Raw genomic sequence first — 19,164 nt, forward strand, 5'->3', positions numbered from 1 at the left:
ACACTTAACCCCTCTTGTGCCAACAAGGCAGCTTGCAGACCCAGAGACCCCATTAGATTGGGGCTATAAAAACTCGCTCCTGCCAAGCCCCTCTCTCTTGCTCTTGCTCTCTTGCTCTTGCTATCTCTGTCTCCCTCTATTGCTTTCGCTCTCCCTTGCTCTCTCTTTCTTCTCTCGCTCTCTCTCTTTCTCTCTCTCTCTCTTTTCTCCTCTTTTGCACTGCTGCAATAAAGATCTCCTGGTCTCTCCAAGTGCTGTGGTCACTTTCCTTTCAAGAAGGAAGAGAGGAGCCAACCTCAGAGGCAAAAAGAGAGAGCAAGGAGGTGTCTAACATACTGATCCCATGAATTTACTTAAGGGTAGCTATGTATCCACATATTCCACTCTTGGCTTGGCCACTTGGTTTTTCCACAGGTTTACCCATCTGTGATTTCAAACAAATCAATCTTTCTGTGCTTCAGTTTCTCAATATTTTTAGAATGGGGATAATAATCAGGGTTATGAGGCTGAGTTAAGATTTTAAAGAGTGCTTGGTATACAGTAAGCATTATCTAAGTAAAAACAAAAATATGAAGTGAATTCATATTTGCTTTGCAACATTATATGACTATTTAATCTTGAAGCTTTACTTTCTTTGTTTTCTAACTTACACTATGTTTTAATGATTTTGTTTCCAGTTGGCTTCATTTTCTCCTTTTATTTCAAATGTTTTATTTTGGTCTGCCATAATCTTTTTAGCCAGCTTCATTATGTTACTTTCTTATCTGATATTTACAAAATTCAATAGGTCACTTTTTAAGAGCTTTCTCAGATCCAGGTTGTAGGAGATACACAGAGACTCCAGGCCACAAACCACAGTGGGTCTGAAACCAGCAAGAACTTGTTCAGGGATGTGGTGTAATGTATTCCCAAGGGACCAACAGCCCTACTGTGCCAAGAACAAATTTGATGATCTGAATTGCATTTTTTCATAAAAAGTCTGCTAAACTTGAAATTTCCAAGTTTCACAGCACACACAGTTTCTCCTTTGGAGGAAGGAAAAAAAAAAGCAAATGGAACATCTTTAGGGAAACCCCTTTTTGTAAGAAAAAAAGTTGCAGCAGTGGTCTTAACTGCGTGGATAGAAGTCAGTCTAGTTTTTATTTACTTCAGAGAAGGGAAGTCGGGTATGGTGGCACATGCCTATAATTAGTGCTACTCAGGAGGCTGACACAGGAGAATCCCAAGTTCAGACCAGCCTGGGAAATTTAGTGACACTCCTGTCTCAAAGTAAAAAATAAAAAAGGCTGAGGATATAGCTCAGTGATGGTAGAGCTGGTGTTCCATCCCCAGTACCAAAAGGAACAAAGAGAAGGTAAGATTCTTCATTTTCGAATTAGCATAGCCTCACCCCATAGGTGCAAGATTGGGTTCAAAACCATTTCAATGTAAGTTTATTAAATAATCCCACTTCTGAAGTATTTGGGGCATCTACAAGTCTTACATGTAGCCAGTGAGCATTCTCTAAAGGTTAAAAAAAAAATTCCCCAACAGTCCTATACAATTCTCTACATGTGAATTAACATATAAACACCTTTGAACTACTTATAATGCACAGAATTTCTAATTTCAAGTTTTACCCTATGCTGACTTTAGTTTCTAGGCTGAATATAGATTTAATAGGAAGCAAGAAACAAGATCAAAGTTAGTCCACATTCCTTTCATTCAAATCAAGTTTTATGAGAATGTGGAGGTGGACCCTAAAAAGTTATTATTTTTATTGGTGTGTCAAAGAAATAGATGCTGATAAAATGGACCAACCAAGTCATGACCAATGTTGTTCATTGACCCTCGATATACATAGAACTCTCCCTCACCTTTTCTTCCTAATCCCACGTGTGATTAGGCTCTGGGCCCCCTCCCTTATTGACACTCTTGTTATGACTATACACAGATCAAATGAGGGAGTAAAGCAACAGTGCAAGGGATCCAGACCAATACTCCCACCAGAAATAATATGACAATCAAAAAGAAAGTTATTTCATCCCAAATCAGCTGTAAAATTGTCTCAAGTTTTTTCATTGCCTTATTAGCTCCTTGCCTGATGATAGGTGTACACACCCTCTCACCAAAACATCAGCCCGAATACATTGGAATATTCTACTTACTCATATACTGACTATAAATTTCCAACAGAATTTATCATCTAATCCATCTGGTAGAATTTCTCACGGGGCAAAAATCAAAACAAAAATTTCACTTATATGTATTTCATATGTATTCTTAAATGCTTACAATAATGCATACTATTTCTCTATAATAATTTAAGGAGAGCCTTTATTCCAAATATAGTTCTTATCTTAATACATGCCATTTATCAAATATACAATATATCAATAATTCTTATAGCATTTTCATGAGTTTTATATAACAGTCTCAAATATGGAATAACATCCTTTGAGAAAATGTGTGCTGATTTTTGGCTTGGAAAACATTCTCAACAAATACATGATTCCCTGTTTAGCACAAATGACTTTCTACACATTGACATTTATGGAGACGTAGGAACAGGTCAGCACAGGTACTATTTTTTTAAAAGGAAACCTCACCCAATTTTGGTTATTTATATTCTCCGCTCTAACCTCCAACCACACAACCCATGATTCATTCTGCAGGGGATGCACACAAACCTGGAGTTACCCTTACAAACCACAATGCCCTCCTCAGAGGGCCTCTCCCAGTTCATATTCTCCCCGGGGCGAGGATTCCGGGTTGGAATACATAACAGGAACCTTCACTTAGAGTTAAGTGAGATGGGAGATGCCTGGCTTCTATCCTCCCACCCTGAATTACTTTCATATAATTCTTTCAAGAATCTACTGTGGCATAGTGGGAATCTGATCCCCATTAATAAGTTCTCATAATTGTATGGTAATTTCTGTCCTCCCATGGACAGTCTTAGCTTTTCCCCATGACTATCTTTCTCTTTTCATTTTTGTTTTTGTTTTTTATTGGAGATCGAGCCCAGGGCCTCGTGCACGCTAAGCACATGCTCAGCCACCGAGCCACACCCCCAGACCTTACCAGTGCCTCTTCTGAAGCAAGATTGAGTCCTTCATCCTACACCACCACCACCCCTCACCCTGTAATCTTCTCCACAAAACATGATGGAGCCTGGTACATTCTGCTGATGCTCCCATCCAACATTTCTGTTATCCCACAGTTTCCCTTGAGTCCCCATCCCTTAAGTCTTTCTCTTCCTCTGTGACTCCCCACAGCCTCTCTTTTCATTCTATTTAGCTAATTCCTTAGCCCTGAAGGCCCAGCCCTCCAAAGAGTTCATCAGAGCCATCTTCCAACAAAAGCTTGTTTCTTCCTAGAGAGTCGATTTTGCTGCCAAGAAAAATAACATTTTCTTCGGGTGCTCATGGTATGCGAGAGTGATTTATTTCCATCCTTTCCTGACTTTTCACTACCCCAGGCCCTGGTCCATCCCACTCTGGCACAACCGTCGCCATCCACAGCACACAGGTCAGGAAGCTCTGCTCTAAGGAATGGAAAACATACTGATAAGTTACATTCCAGTAAACTCTCTCCGACGGGTCCACACAAACAGTTCACAGCCACGTCAGAAACATTTGTGTTCACTCCCCTCTGTGTACATCATGGTAGGACATGCTCTAAAAACAATACCCAACCGAACACCAGGAAATGAGTTCCAGGGACCCTAGGCTTCCCAACCTCGTGCAGGTCATTGAATCTCTCTCTGAAGCTCAGTTTAATCATCTATAAAATGAGAGTATTCCTTTCAGCTAGAAAAAAAAATCTATAATTCTAATGTTTCACAATTCTATGGAACACTAATGAAGATTGGTTTCGACATTAGGAGTGATTCAAAATAAATTGACCCTAATCAAAAACCTATAATTGGAAAAATTAGTTAAATACTAAATATTTCCACACAGTGAATTTCTCTCCCCAAAACATCTGACAAACTATATGATCATTATTCAAGTGATAGACAAATGCAGCTGGATGGATGCTCTAAAGCAGCTGCCAATTCGCAGAGAAAAGCTGTGGGCTGGATTTTCCTCTAGAAACTCAACTACTTCACTTTCGTTGTTGTTCTTTTTGTTTGTTTGTTTGTTTTGGTTGTCATTGTTGTTTTGTGTTTGTTGCTATGTTATTCAGACTGGCCTTGAACTTCTGGGCCCAAGTGATCTTCCTTACCTCAGCCTTCCAAGTCAAGAAGCGCAAACCACAGCACCCAGCACCCAGCACTAAACATCATGCTTTAATTGCATAGTTGAAACAGAACACAAATTGAGCATCTTTTTACTCCGTGACTTACTAAGGAGTCTTCAATAATAACTACCTAGGAAATAATATTGGTAACCAATTATTGCTTACTATACTACAATATATATTTAATATAATTATGTTTATAATTATATACTATAATATAGAAAAATAATGTGTAATATAATCATATTTTAGTATGTTCTTTATTTGAATATGTATAAATAAAATATTGATTTACTCTCTATCCCAAATAGTTTTACTATCCTGATGAGGGAAATTGACCCCCAAAGGACAACAACCCCAACATTTTATTCTCACATTAATGGAATGTAATTAGCTGGTATAATCTGTTTTGAACACTTATATGTCACCACGTTGAGGACAATGAAGAAAAACACACAAGAATCATTAATGGTCTTTTATAATGGTCTTTTACTGGCAGAATGAACTTCTCTTTTACTTTACAGATTTTATTCACCTTTCAAGTCCTACTCAAATCCCCAGCTCCTTTTGAAAGATCTACTTTCTCTCTCCCTCTCCCTCGCCCTCTCCCTCTCCCTCTCTCTCTCCCTCTCCTCTCCCTCTCAACTCCAATAGAAAAAAATTCAATACCTCCCTACTAGGTACTTGGTAAAACACTGCTGCCTGTTTCTCCTTTTTGAAACATGTCTTCAATTTACAGAATGTCACTCATGTGGTAGGCACTTAGTTATTATTCTTAAGTAAGAACGTCAGAACTACAAATATAATAACACATTCAGGAATGAAAGACACAGTATTTTATTTACTGCCCTCTACTACTCAGAGTTTGATTTCCAAACGTGAACTAGTATTTCCAAACATCAGGTAAATGAATGTCTTTATATTTTTCTTGGTGATCTGTCCAATTAGGGTGATTTATACCTATGAGTTGTTAAAAGGGCCCTTCTTGTAATAAAGAATTCTTACTACCCTGGTCTAAGAACTAAGAACATCATGGAAAATGTGGCATGGTTTAAAAATTAGAGCCTTCTTGGCTTTTTGGAAAAGTTGGCCAAAGTGTGAATGTTTTCCTTATGCTACTGTCTTTATAGAGTCCATAAAAACATTACCTGCATCCAATGAATTTTTGAGAAAATACCAGTAACTCTCAGCCTTCTGTACATTCATTCAAGAAAAACATTCCCATTTATTCCCTCTCCCTGTCTACAGAATATACAGACCTCTCCCTGGTCACAGAATTGTAGCAACCAACACGTTCAGCTTCGACATTAAAACAGCAATAGCAACAAAAATACAAGTTTTTAAATACTTATGAAAAATATCTTCAAACTCACACTAAATTGATGCTCCTTAAAGCTACATGTAATTTTTTAAGATACAATTTGTGAAAACTGAAATAGAATTGAAGCAGAAAGGAAAATGTTAAACTATTACAAAATGCCTCCAACTCCCATCTATTCAATAGTCTGATTCAACCATAAAGAATGCACCCAGAAGTCTAGAAATAATGGAAAAGGGGTCTCAAAAATGCTAAAAACAATTATTACATAGTTCATGGTTTGTACTGTTAGAGTAAAGCCCAGGGCTGTCCTTAATCTACAACACACTAATTTAGACACAAATACATTTCATAGACTCTTTTAATGATGTGTCTCCTAATGGTCCATAGTGACCAGTGGAGAGCAAATTAGGAGCTGCAATGAGTTTAAGAAGTGCATAAAACTGGATTTAACTCATAAAAACATTAAGCTCAATTAATCCCAGATACTACAATGGACAGCAGAACACTGGAACCAACCAAAGACATGTTATGTGCTTTAAGGAAACACTTCCAAGACACATTTAACCCAGATGCTATTCTAAGTTGAAAAAAGCTAATGTGAGGAAAGCTTGTACAACCCTTTTCTACAATGACACATAGAAGGATGCATTTTTATAGGATATTTTGCATGTTTAACACCACCAAATTTTTCTGCAACTCATGCATTTAAAATCAAGAAATAGCAAAAAAAAAATTTTCAGAAGAAACCTCCCTACTTTAAGAATTGAGCTCTGAGGGCTGGAGATGTTGCTCATCGGTAGAGTGCTTTCTTAACTTGCTCAAAATCTTAGGTTCAATCACTGGCAACATTAAAAAAAAAAAAAAAAAGGCTTGCGCTCTGAATCACTGCATGCAGAAACCAATGTTCAATGCAAGTTTTTGTGATGTCCTGAAGAGTGACTTATGTGACTATTGAGAATTGTAAATTAATTTGTTGTTTTTAAATAATACTCAACTTATTGGGTTGTAAATTGTAAACTCAAAATCCTAGTTATTCCATAAGCAGTTATGTTCTGTTTACAACTCTTAATACTCTATGAAGAAATCTGGCAGATTCTCTATTCACCTTAAAAGGAGATTTCCTTTTCAGTTAATCAAATTGTTTTAAATGTTTTAAATTCAATGCACTCAATTCTATTAAACATGACATGGTTTAAAAGTACTTAAAATTCTAACTACATACATGTTATTTCTAAATTTCCTTGAAGTTAAAGATTTTTTTCCCCAAAAGAAAAACAACATGTCAGGCTACACAATTTTAGAACTACCTGCCCAAGGATAATGGAGGGTTGGGAGTGGGGAGGAAAGCTGGTACTATTACTATGTTCTATCACTACTTCATTTTCAAATTGAATTAGAATCAGAAATTCCCTCCCAGGTGACTATATGGCTAACTTTAATTTGCATTTTTTTGGCTCTTAAAATATTTATTTTTTAGTTATAGGTGGACACAATGTCTTTATTTTACTTTATGTGGTGCTGAGGATCGAACCCTGTGCCTCACACATGCTAGGTGCCCCACGCTCTACCTCTGAGCCACAACCCCAGCCCATTAAAACGATTATTTTCCATCTCATTCAAAAAAATTTTTTTTCTTCCTTTTCATTTTCATCCTCTTTGCTAGGACTACACAAGTCTTACAAATATTAAAATGATATTCGATAAATGTCATTAAAAGTCACTCATGGCCTTGACCCCTCCTTTACAACTTCCAGGTTTGTCCTCCTGATAACTGGAAGCCCTTAGTACCTTGGTTCTCTTATAAGAAAGCAGCCAGAATGATGTGGCTCAGCATAGAACAAGGACCCATGTCTTAATAAGAAGCAGATCCGGAGGCAACACAGAGCCAAGGCTCTATGTAGAAAGGACCAGAATAAGAAACAGGACCAGCCTAGGGTAGAGTGTTAACAGAGGATCCTGTTGGGAACCAAATATGAGAGTCAGGCACTGTGGCAGAGATGACCCACTTCTCTTCCAGCTCCCAGGAAAGGAGAACAGAACTGTTCATTGATATACTATTTGGCTTGCAGGTGCAAGAAGAGGTATGCTTGCTCACCCTCAGTTAAAGGTATGGCAGAGTATCTGCATATCCAACAAGTGCGTCATTCATTCTGAAGTGCCTATTTATTCATTCATGAATTCATGGAGAGCTTACTACAGACTCAGTAGATACACTGGATAATACACAGCAAAATGTGTAGTCAGTATCTAGGTTCCAGGAGAGGGTAGACAGGGTAGGACACCTCCTCTTAAGAAATGGGAGGAGAAAAAAAAAAAAAAAGAAATGGGAGGAGGGGCTGGGATTGTAGCTCAGTGGTAGAGTGCTTGCCTAGCAGGTTTGAGAGGCTTTGGGTTTGATTCTCAACACAACATATAAATAAATAAAATAAAGGTCTATCAACAACTTAACAAATTTAAAAAAAAAAAAGAAAGAAACAGGAAGACACATCACTTTATCATTTAGCAACTTGGAAAATGAATCACCAATGTTACAAAAAATATGTCCTGAATTTAATTTTAAGTCTGATTCTCACTAGATGTTTTGACTTGCTCATGTATTCCTTTAATGACATTTGAAGAAAGTTTATTTGCCAGGTGTTTTTAGAAAATTTAATCCATAAATGATTATAAGTTCCACAATCTTGCAGAAGTTTTAGTATGTTTGGCTAAGAAATTAGCAAGAAGGATGGTCCTCCAGAGAGAAGGAAAACTACAGAAAGCAATATTCAAATCATGAACTGTAAATGAATTTACAGCCATGTTTTTGAAGCCTCATTTTACAATTACGATTTTGTCAGAAATGAATATGAAAGTGTTAAGGACATCAACTAGAAGAAATGAGGCTCTTTTAGGTACGGATAGCTTGTCCCTGTCTGATACCAAGATGGGCCTATATTAACACTTGTTTCTTCTGGAGCTCCATAGAACCTCTTAAAAATAATCCCCTTAAAAAAAAAAAAAAAACAAGCTCCTTAAGTAACCTCTCTCAGAGTATAACTATCCTTAGTACACCTACTAAATAACAAAAATTTATGTGCATGTTTGTACGGAGGAAATTAAAATCATCCTGACAAGATCATCTTTTCAAAAGAAAGAAATTTACGTGTTTGACTTTTGCTGGTTTGTTTGTCGCAGTGCTGGTAATTGGACATTGGGCCTTGCATGTGCTAGGCAAGTGCCCTTCCACTGAGCTACATCCCCAGTCCCTGTTTGTTTGTTGTTGTTGTTGTTTAAGCGCTTCCACAAAAGAAAAGTTCTATGTGCGTCAAGTTCTTATAAATATTATATATGTGTGTGTATATACACACACATATATAATCTAATTCCTTACACATGACAGATACAGAGCTACTGTTAATATAGGACCAAACTGGAGGATGTTTCTAGAGATGAACAGCTATGGATAAAAGGTTGGCAGTAAATGTGTTGAACACATCCCATGTGCTTATAACCCAAGTTCTTCAGACAAAAGCCTGCCAATTAATATGCAGAGCCACTCTTCCTTCATTATCTTAATAACCACAAAAGAGTAGGAAAGCTACAGGGAGGGAAGAGAAAAAAAAAAACATGGAACCACTTTAATATTCACTACACTCTCCATACCTACTCCAGAGGGTACCCAGTAAGCATCTTCACAAAAACAAAGGCAATTCAAGCCCAACTATTTAAAATCCTGGTAGAATATCTGACCAAATTTGGAGAAGACAATAATAGACAAAAAAAAAAAAAACTTCCTGAAAGAAAAGGACTTTGAGAAAGAACTTTTAAAAATAATAAAATAATAAACAATTTATACAAAAGAGAAAGCTCTCAATTCCTGATAATAGCCATGAATAAAGAAAGAGTGGGAAAAAAAGAGGCTATTTTATAGATGTAAGTGAAATCTATAAATACTTTTAAACCAATTTGAAATTTAAAATAATTTGAGATGATTTATTTATTCCCAATTATTTTGTCACCATCAAAATCTATATGTGTATATAGTATTTCAGTATATATAGCTACATGTATTATCCTTCATATGTCTAACTGGTATTCACATGAGAACTATCTATTATATTTTTATCGTTTCAGTATTTTTGGAAAAGTGAATATAAGTCTTGAGAATATGCATTTAGCAAGCTGATTTGTCTTTGCACAAGCTTTCTAAAGATCCTGTTGATTTGCCAGGTTAATATAGTTTTTGAAAGTATGCAAAATTAATTCTTTTTTTTTTTTTTAATATTTACTTATTTTAGTTTTAGGCGGACACAACATCTTTGTTTGTATGTGGTGCTGAGGATCGAACCCGGGCCGCACGCACGCCAGGCGAGCGCGCTACCACTTGAGCCACATCCCCAGCCCCAATGCAAAATTAATTCTAATGGTGCTGATTATACTGAGAATCTGGCTTAACATTTACTGAGTTCCCACAATGAATAAAACCAATTTCCTTTACTAGTAAACTTAAAAAAGAAAAATTTGTGCTGAGCAATGTCACAATTTGAGACAATGAAAACTATTTCAATAGGACTGTTGTATTTTAAAATCAGATGTCCAACACTGCCCCTAAAACACAAAAAGGACAATTTTTTTTCTCTTTTGCAAATGTCTTTAACATTTCCAGTAGTTTCCTCCATACATGCTGTCATCATATTTGCTACATCAAGAAAGGAGGGGGAAAACATTTCACCCTTGCATCTATATGCAGCAGACATTGTGCAGAATCAAGTCATGCACCCACTGGTTATACAGTATTCAAACTAATTGCACCCACTGTAAAAGAGCGAATCCAAAGCAAGAAGTGAAATAACACATCCCAAGATATGTGAAGGCATTGCCTTCAAGGGTGACTGACAGATAAACTAAAATGGCAACCGGGCATGATTTCCAGGGATTCAGGAGGCTGTTTCAGGAGGGCTGCTAGCCTGAGGCCAACCTCGGCAATTTAGCAATACCCTGTCTCAAAATTAAAAATAAAAAGGGCTGGGATGTAGCTCAGTGGTAGAGCACTCCTGGGTCCAATCTCCAGGAGAAAGAAAGAAAGGGGGGGGGAGGGAAGAGAGAGAGGGAGAGAAGAGAGAAAGAGAGAGAGAGGAAGGAAGGAAGGAAGGAAGGAAGGAAGGAAGGAAGGAAGGAAGGAAGGAAGGAAGGAAGGAAGGGCATACATATAATGTGTATTCATTAAATATTCCCTAAATTAATTCAGAAGTATTACTCATATTAACAAAGGCCAACATTTTCTTTTTACCCCTGAAAGCTGATTTCAATGTGGAATGCCACATAGCAATATTTCACAATGGTTACTATAAAAGGTTGTCTTAGAAATTACTCCTTGGCTAGATAAGAGAAACAGAAAAGGGTTATTAAAATACTGGTTGGGTAACAACCCCAAATTTATCATTTCATTATTGAAATTTTTCATGGTCAAGGGTTATGATTTAAGAAAGTTGTTGAACTTTGCTCTAGATATAGTTCTTGGGGGAAAAAAATTACACAACCACAGTGAATAACAGCTGCATAGCCAAGGAAAGATTTTCTGGATTTAAATATTTAGATGATATAGGGAAAGAAACTAGGTTAGATCCAACTAAAAACCCTCACTTCAGGATCAGAACACATGAGGAGCTGCCTGCGGTGAGCAAATAAATGAAGTAATCATTTCTCCCAATTACCTTGACATGCATAACCTCAGCAAGGGAATTTTAGCAACCTGAATTTAAGTTAAAAGTTTTCTTTAGGCTCATTTAAAAAAAATAAATGATCTACATCCATTTTTTAAAATAACCAGTCTTGTTTGGAATGTCTTAAGATGAAGGGTTTTATTTATTTATTTTATTTATTTATTTGATATAGTGATTAAACCCAGGGACACTTAACCACTGAGCAACATCCCTAGTCCTTTTTCTATTTTATTTAAAGACAGAAATTCACAAAGTTGCTGAGGTTGCTTTGAACTTGCAATCCTCCTACCTCAGCCTCCAAAGCCACTGGATATACAAGTATGCACCACCATGCCTGGTGGTTTTTTAATTATTGTTACAGAACTATGATGCTTATAGTTAAACAGGTTTCTGTAAAAAGCAAAATATTTACTAGCAGTGGAAAATTGTTCCAGGGTGTATTATCACAATTAACAAGTTTATTTTTGTTTAAGAGTTGGTCAGTGATACTCTACATATGCCACCTTATCCTGCAAAGATTACTTATTTGGCCATAGGTAGATCATTTGAAATAATAAAATGCACTGGAAACATAAATGGGCTGTCCTCTTTGCCCACGTTTTATTAGAAAGAGCTGGCTGTTAATAGAAAGAGCTTGCAAAATACCATATCATGAATTTTAAAAGAAACATTTGCAGAGCAATGAACCCAAGGCAATTCCTGTAATTAATGGGAAGAGAAGGAAGGAGCGCATTTAAACATGTTGTGTATTTAGGGTTGTTTGGTCCATTGGTTTGAATACCAATTTGAATACCATTTCATGAGGAAAAGGAAACTTAAGACCTGGAGACACATGACTTCGGTGTTAAAAACAAGCACACATGGGCTGGGGTTGTGGCTCAGTGGTTGAGCACTTGCCTCACATGTGTGATGCACTGGGTTTGATTCTCAGCACCACATACAGATAAATGAGTAAAATAAAGGTCCATCAACAACTAAAACATTTTTTTAAAAAGAAAACAAGCACACAATTTTTAGCATGCAACACTAAAAACTCAGACAGATTTTTTTTTCCAGTACTAGGGATCAAACTCAGTGCGTCTTACCCCTAAGAAACATCCCTAGTTCTTTTTTATCTTTTTATTGTGAGACAGAGTCTCCTTAAGTTGCTGAGGGTCTTGCTAAATCGCTGAGGCTGGCTTTGAACTAGCCCTGCTCCTGCATCAACCTCTGAGTCTGGGATTACAGGTGGGTGCCACCAACCCGGCCTCAGGAAGATTCTTTAAAGATTGAACTTCAATAAATAAATTTTGATTGATTATCTTTAAAACTTGGATTTAACATTTAAGAAAGAGCTTAACTGTCTAAAATGTGTGAAGAATGAGGAGGCCAAGAGGTAGTGTCTCCTACTGGTGAAGCTATTACAGATAACAAAGCAAGTGCATCCCTGAAACTTGAGAAGACAGTAGTTGGTGCATTTCTCTTTTATGCAAACCTAGATTGAACACAATTAGGTATAAGCATACACATCCGGAAAATACCACTTATCTCCTTTTTTGTTATCACACTTCTGGCAGGCTAACACGGATAATGTCAACATCGACCTTCACCATGGCTCTGTTTTACCATATGCACTTTTATCTGTTTGAGAAATTGCATTTATTCAATAAATATTCACTGAGTGACAACTATGTCCTAAGCATAGTATCACATTTGTGATAAAGAAACAAAATGCAATCCTTTAGCACAAACTTATAATCTACTGAAGGAACACACACACCAAGAGTGAAAAGGGCCAGATAGAGGTAATACTAACTGCTACCACACACTGAATTAAAAACTTCATATTTAACACCTCATTTAATTACCACATCATATTCTTTCCATAGATGATACACTTAGGACTTACGAGAGAAATCGACTTTCCTAAGAGCTCTCAGTTGAAAAATAAGAACCAGGATTTAAACTTATGGCCCCTGACATCAAAGTCTATACTGTATACCTTTACCTTATGGCCCTCCAAAGAACAAACAAACAAGCAACAACAACAACAACAAAAACCCAAAGGAAAAACCCCACTTAATCAGTATCTAAGCACTTTCATTGTAAAAATTTTTTAGGAAAATAAGTTAGATTGCCAATAAAAATGTTCAAATCATCCTAGATCTATTTAACCACCTAAAGTAACAACCAGAAAGACATTCTCAGATAATGATGAACATTTGGTTCCTATGAAGCAAAATAGGATGTCAAAGAGGAAGAAGAGAAGGAATGTCCCACATTTTAAAAATTGGTAAAAGACAAACATTTGTGTGCAAGAAAATAGTATTAGCAGGGAAGAACACTTTTAGAGTTGTCAACTAGGTCTGTGCAATATCATCCTAAAAGGTGAGCAGATGCCTTAGGATGACATCGGCAACAGCTCCTAGTCTAAATAAAAGCCCATGGAGCACATTTTGCAGAGCAACTGAAGGGAAGAAAAGTTGTTACAAATTAGCCCATCTTATTAATAATTAGATGCAAGCAACTTCATTATATTCTTTTATATATCCTGTATTACTTGGGCCTCACAGCAATCCTGTGAGGTAAAGTTTTATAGATGGGGGAAAATGGTAAACAGGATTTAAAATCAGGAAGCCACTTAACAAGAATAGAATTGGAATGCATTAGCCTAACTTTAATCTTGTCAATCAAATTGTTTGTCCTTGCCTCATCGCCTCAGAATCATGCTCTGAATTAAATGAATATATCTTAGAGTCTACTGTACATAAATCACATTCTAGCTGTTTTTAGGTGGAGGAAGAGGAGGAGGAGGAGAAAAGACATTCATTGTCCTCCTGAAGAGCCTGCTAGAGAACTGCCAAATGAATCCTTAATAACATGATGATCAATAACAATGGGTTAATCCTGTATCTCAAGGTAGGATGATATTCGTTTCATGACAAGCTCCTTTAAAAAAGAAAGAAAAGATTTTATTGTCAAAGAAAATTGGAAAGCACTGCATTATATGCATCTAACATGGAAATTTGGAAATGTCTGTTAGCATATTTTTTAAATATTTTTATTAGTTGTTGACGGATCTTTATTTTATTTAGTTATTTATTTATATGTGGTACTGAGAATCGAACCCAGCACCTCACACATGCTAGGCAAGAGCCTACTACTGAGCCACAACTCCAGCCCCATGTCTGTTAGCATATTAAGGACTATAATGAATTTTGCAAAATATAGTGTTTAACTTCATTTATCTTTGTTTACCTAATACTTACCAAATCATACTAAACTAACGTTCTATCAAATACACTCCAGAAAAGCTGGGTTAATGTGTCACCCCTTATGCCTTTTCCTAAAGGAGGGGATTTCACCCCTCATGGTAAACCAAGATGGCAGATGATTCACTGACCACCTCTCAAACCAGGTTCATAGAAAGTCTCTTGTTTTGTCTGAGCCCAGGATATAAAAATAGGGACCAATCTAGTTTCTCCTCTCTTCCATTAGCCAATCACAAGTCAATCAAGAATGTTACTTCTGGCAACACTGTGGTGACTCATTCAGATCTAAAAATAACTCTTGACCATGTGAGGTTTGATCCAGATTCTCCTTCAGAATCTAATATCTATCTTCACATACTATAAAATGTTACTTAGTTATAATATTTCACATGAATACATCCTAATCTGTTAGGAAAAGAGGCCATACAAATAATTTAAATTTCCATTTCTTTTTTTCAAGTTGTATAGAAATTTTTCCAGCATTAAATGTTCCATCACAATATTTGGCAAATACATACTGGCATTCACACGCTTTAAATTTTAACAGATTTTGGGGGGGAATGGGTCCAAAATAATCATTCCAATCTTTGAGAAAGGAAAATCCATGCTCTAAAGAATGTGTTTAAGATAACATTTCAGCTATAAATCAGATTCACTTCCAAGAAGCAATCTTAAACTACATGTGAAAGAATCAATGTTTTAAACAAAGGAGTCTTAACTTGTATTTAACTCTGATAGGAAAGTTCTGGAAATACAGATTTCATTACTTAGACAGAAATTGATAGATGTTTCTTTTATGAATATTTCAGACAGTCAAACATCAAGCTGACTCCTATGGTGTTGAGACAATAGGTATAGATATTCATCCCTCGTCCATTAAAAAGGGAATTTTCTTTCCCTTTTGATGACTTCAAATGTTGAATATCTGAGAGAATCATTTTCAGAAGATAAGTTCAAGTTCACCGCACAGCGTATACCAAACAAAGAGATCATTTCTTTCAACTAAGGAAGATAACTGGTGGTTTTAACAAACATCTGGCCATAAATTGCTAATCTCACCAAGTGAACCTCTTGCAGGTTTGATTGCAGGGAGAGGCACTTCAAGTTTATATTGTTTTGTTTTGTTTTGTTAGAGTTCTTCTACTATTCTACCTAAATCCTTAGAAAATAGCTAGGTTCTTCTCCTTCTCCTCCTTCTTCTTTTCTTTACTTTATTTTTTTTTTCCCTTGCCATTCTAGGCAAGTGCTCCACCACTGAGCCACATTTCCAGCTCACTACTTTTTTTTATGAATTCTGAAAAAGAATTTAGATTAAGAAAACTAACAAACTCCACACTTCTCTCTTGCTAGAAAATAAAGTATAACAACTTCATCAGAGTTTCAGTCAAGTAAATGAAATGAAGTTAAACACTATTTCCTAAAACTGAATCAAAAATGTTATTTTGAACAAACCAAAAGGGGGGGGCACCTATAAGGGAAAAGTAATTAAGGCAGTTGCTGTCTTTCCAGGGCTTTCTGAGCAATACTGGGGATTAGAAATTTCAGTAATCTGCACCCTTCTGGTCTTCTGTTCATACACTCTTCAAAAACCCAGTCCTCCAGCCTAGTGTCCCTAAACTGCTTTCTCCAGTCTTCTCTCAGCTGTTCTTACACCCTACATACCTTTATGTTGTCAAACCCCCAACTCTCCATTCTCACGAGGGCAAGCAATATCTTCTAGATAATCCATGGAACTTGACTCACCTTGAGTACACATTGTGCTTAAAAAAAAAAAAAAAAAAAACACCGAATGTGTTGAGCATGGTGGCACGTGCTTATAATCCCAGTGATTTGGGAGACTGAAGCAGGAGGATCCAAAGATCAAGGCATTTTGTATAGACATGTTGTATTCTATCAGTAAAGTAATACCTGAACTTCAATTAATTTAGTGAGAGCCTATCTCAAAATAAGAAATAAAAAGAACTGGGGATGTGGCTCCATGATAAAGCATCCCTGGGTTCAATCCCCAGTACCAAAAAAAAAAAAAAACAAAAACACTAAATGTTTTTGTATCTCCTATCTTAGACTAGATATGGATATTTCTTTTTTATTTCTTAAACTAGATCAATCTAAAAGGAATTTGAAGGCCATTTAAGAATGTTGGATGTTTTCTTTATCCAAAACTTCCTAAAAAGTTAATTCACAAAAGAATTATCAAAGTTTTATACCGATCAGATCTCTACATTTACTAGTAGCCTACAGATATCTAGCTTACTTACCCTCGTGAAGAGGGAGCAGAGGGGAAAATCACCCTGTAGTGTTTTAGTGTTAGTTCATAAGTTTTTTATTTTTAAAAATGCAATGGACGTTTTGTATTCTATTAGTAAAGTAATACCTGAACTTAAAATTAAGTTTCCTGCATTTAATAAAGAATTGCAAAGCACATATTATACAACATTCTGAGTATCTTTGTAAATGAAATGAGAAATAAAACTTTTTTTATAAATACTATGTTGCCCAGATATTGACTGATCATTTTTCTTTTTTATTTGTTCTTTTTAGTTATACATCAGTGATCATTTTTCTATGATAATGTTGAGTATTTTTCCATAATGTGTACTATTTCTAATGTGTATTCAGTCCCACTGTGTGCCATACCCTAACTGAGTGCTGGAGACAGACCATACCTCACAGAGCTTGCAATCTACAAGAAAGATCTGCAAATCTTGCTGGACTATCTATTCATTCCAGATATTCAAGCAAAAGAATCATTATATTCATTTTCAAAAGCATATTATCTCCTTACAGCATTATCACTTATAAATTTTATTTCTAATTTTGAAACAAGACAAGATAAACATTAACTTTCACATAATCTCTTTGAAATAATAATGTATCAAACTCTAAGAAGCAATTTACAAAAAAAGTAAAATAACAAAGGGTTCTAATTAAGTAGGAAGCAGGAGAATCAAAAATATTTAGATTAGCTTTAGTTGTCTGGGATGTCTTGGCTTTGGTTATTTGACTTAGGTGAAAGTGAGTCATCACATTAAATTTTTTCTTTGTGTTCAGATAGCAGTATCAAACTAATTTTCCAAATTTCCAATTCTACATGCTGAATTCTGCCAGAGTACATTGCATTTAATGTTTTCTGGGGCCTCATTTCAGGATTTTGAGAGCAAATTTATTCAGGAATTATTTGAAGGTAAGAACTATTTTTTGTTTACATTATTTGAAGGTAAGAAGTATTTTCTAAAGATTTATTTTTGATTAAGCCATATGCTACACAAAATCAAAATGTTTCTATTGGTCACAAATTTCAATCCCTTAGTTTGGTTCTCATGTATCATTATAAAACTATTCTGGCACTGCATTAAGAATGGTTATCCTATTTTTCTTGCTTTCTTTGTCATTAAAAAATAATAAAGCATTGAGTGCTGATATCATTGGTTCAGATTACCTTTACTCTCAGAAGGAAGATCAGGCCTACCTCATTTCCAAAAAAGCAGAAACATTTTTAAAGCTCCAACACATTTTAAATACCTCTTCACTAATACTAAATGAACGGCATTTAACATAAATTAAAATATGCTTTAACATACTCTCAAGGAAGGTGCATAGGATCAGTATCTGGGAACAACATTTGAAATAAAATCCAGTCACAAACTGTTCATTCCAACGTGGTTAAAGCAGAGAAAATGGACTACTCCTTTTTCCTTAAGTCATGTGCAGTTTCAAAATCTGAAAGCTTGTCAGAGACCACTTTTCCACCCTGGTAGGAAGAGCTGCGTGTCTGAACAACCAAGGCCCCAGATTGGCAGTATCCTTAAAATTCCTGAGCATCCAAAGCAGTGAGTGTGCCGAACACGGCGCGTACAGGTAGAGATGGAGACGCCCAGCCCACAGCATCCAATAAACTGATGCTCTGGAAATTAGGCAACAAATGATAAATGACTTTTCCCGGTTTTCTCTAAAACCCCGCCCTCTGCACCCTATCTTTCCACTCCTGTCTGTAAGGACGGGCGGCCGCCTTCCTGAGGACTCGCAATCATTCCTTGGGGTGCTTGATACAGCTGTAAGAGTGGCCGCCGGGTTGGCGCGCACGGGGATTTGCTTGCTCCGTACTCTTGTCCCCCACCCTCTCCAGCCTCTCTCGCTGGGGCTCACCCAACAGTGGCCGTAAGGGCTGTGGTGGTGGCTTGGGGCTGGGGGGATGGGCGAGGGGGACAGAGATTAGGCTCCCGGCCATCCGCCGCGGTCTAGGTCCGATTCTTCCCCATTTCCAGCCGCCTTCCGCTTCCCACCTACGCTAGGCACCCCTTACCAGGAGGCACCCCTGGGCCCACCTTTCCCTCCGTCCCCCACCGCCACCAGTCCGACCCTCTGCCGCCCTCCGGGACGCCTCCAGGGCTCGCAGGGGGCATCGCCCTTACCAGGCTCATGGACCCCAGGGTTGTCGGACAGCTCGATGACCAGCAGCTCCCGACCCTCGAAGCTGCGCCCCACGGTGTAGATCCTGCTGATGGCGGTGCACTGCAGCCACACGGACACCAGCGCCTCGCGCAGCTCGGGGTAGCGGTGGTACTCGAAGGAGATGCCATCTTCCTGCTGCAGCCTCCGGCGCCGCCTCATGCCCGCCGCGGGCGCCCCGGGTTCCTGGGCTTCAGCACCCAGCAGCCACCCGCAG

At 37.2% G+C, this 19,164-nt stretch overlaps 1 protein-coding gene and 1 long non-coding RNA gene across 3 annotated transcripts in view; both read right to left on the minus strand.

Moving 5' to 3' along the window:
- The window catches only part of Cpe (carboxypeptidase E), a 112,313-nt gene that overhangs the window by 92,853 nt on the left and 296 nt on the right, over positions 1 to 19,164 (minus strand). For both annotated transcript variants that reach the window (XM_048791716.1, XM_015486242.2), the window contains exon 1: positions 18,911 to 19,164. This exon is cut by the window's right edge. In XM_048791716.1, coding sequence (XP_048647673.1) covers positions 18,911 to 19,164 — 254 coding nt within the window. The remainder of the gene's footprint in view (positions 1 to 18,910) is intronic.
- On the minus strand, positions 16,293 to 18,784 carry LOC125612840. The gene is made up of 2 exons (XR_007343320.1): positions 16,873 to 18,784; positions 16,293 to 16,406 (listed from the first exon to the last, which is right to left on the minus strand). It is a non-coding gene; the product is annotated as an uncharacterized LOC125612840 (long non-coding RNA).

This window comes from Marmota marmota, unplaced genomic scaffold (genome assembly GCF_001458135.2).
Source record: "Marmota marmota marmota unplaced genomic scaffold, marMar, whole genome shotgun sequence".
Classification (NCBI taxonomy): domain Eukaryota; kingdom Metazoa; phylum Chordata; class Mammalia; order Rodentia; family Sciuridae; genus Marmota; species Marmota marmota.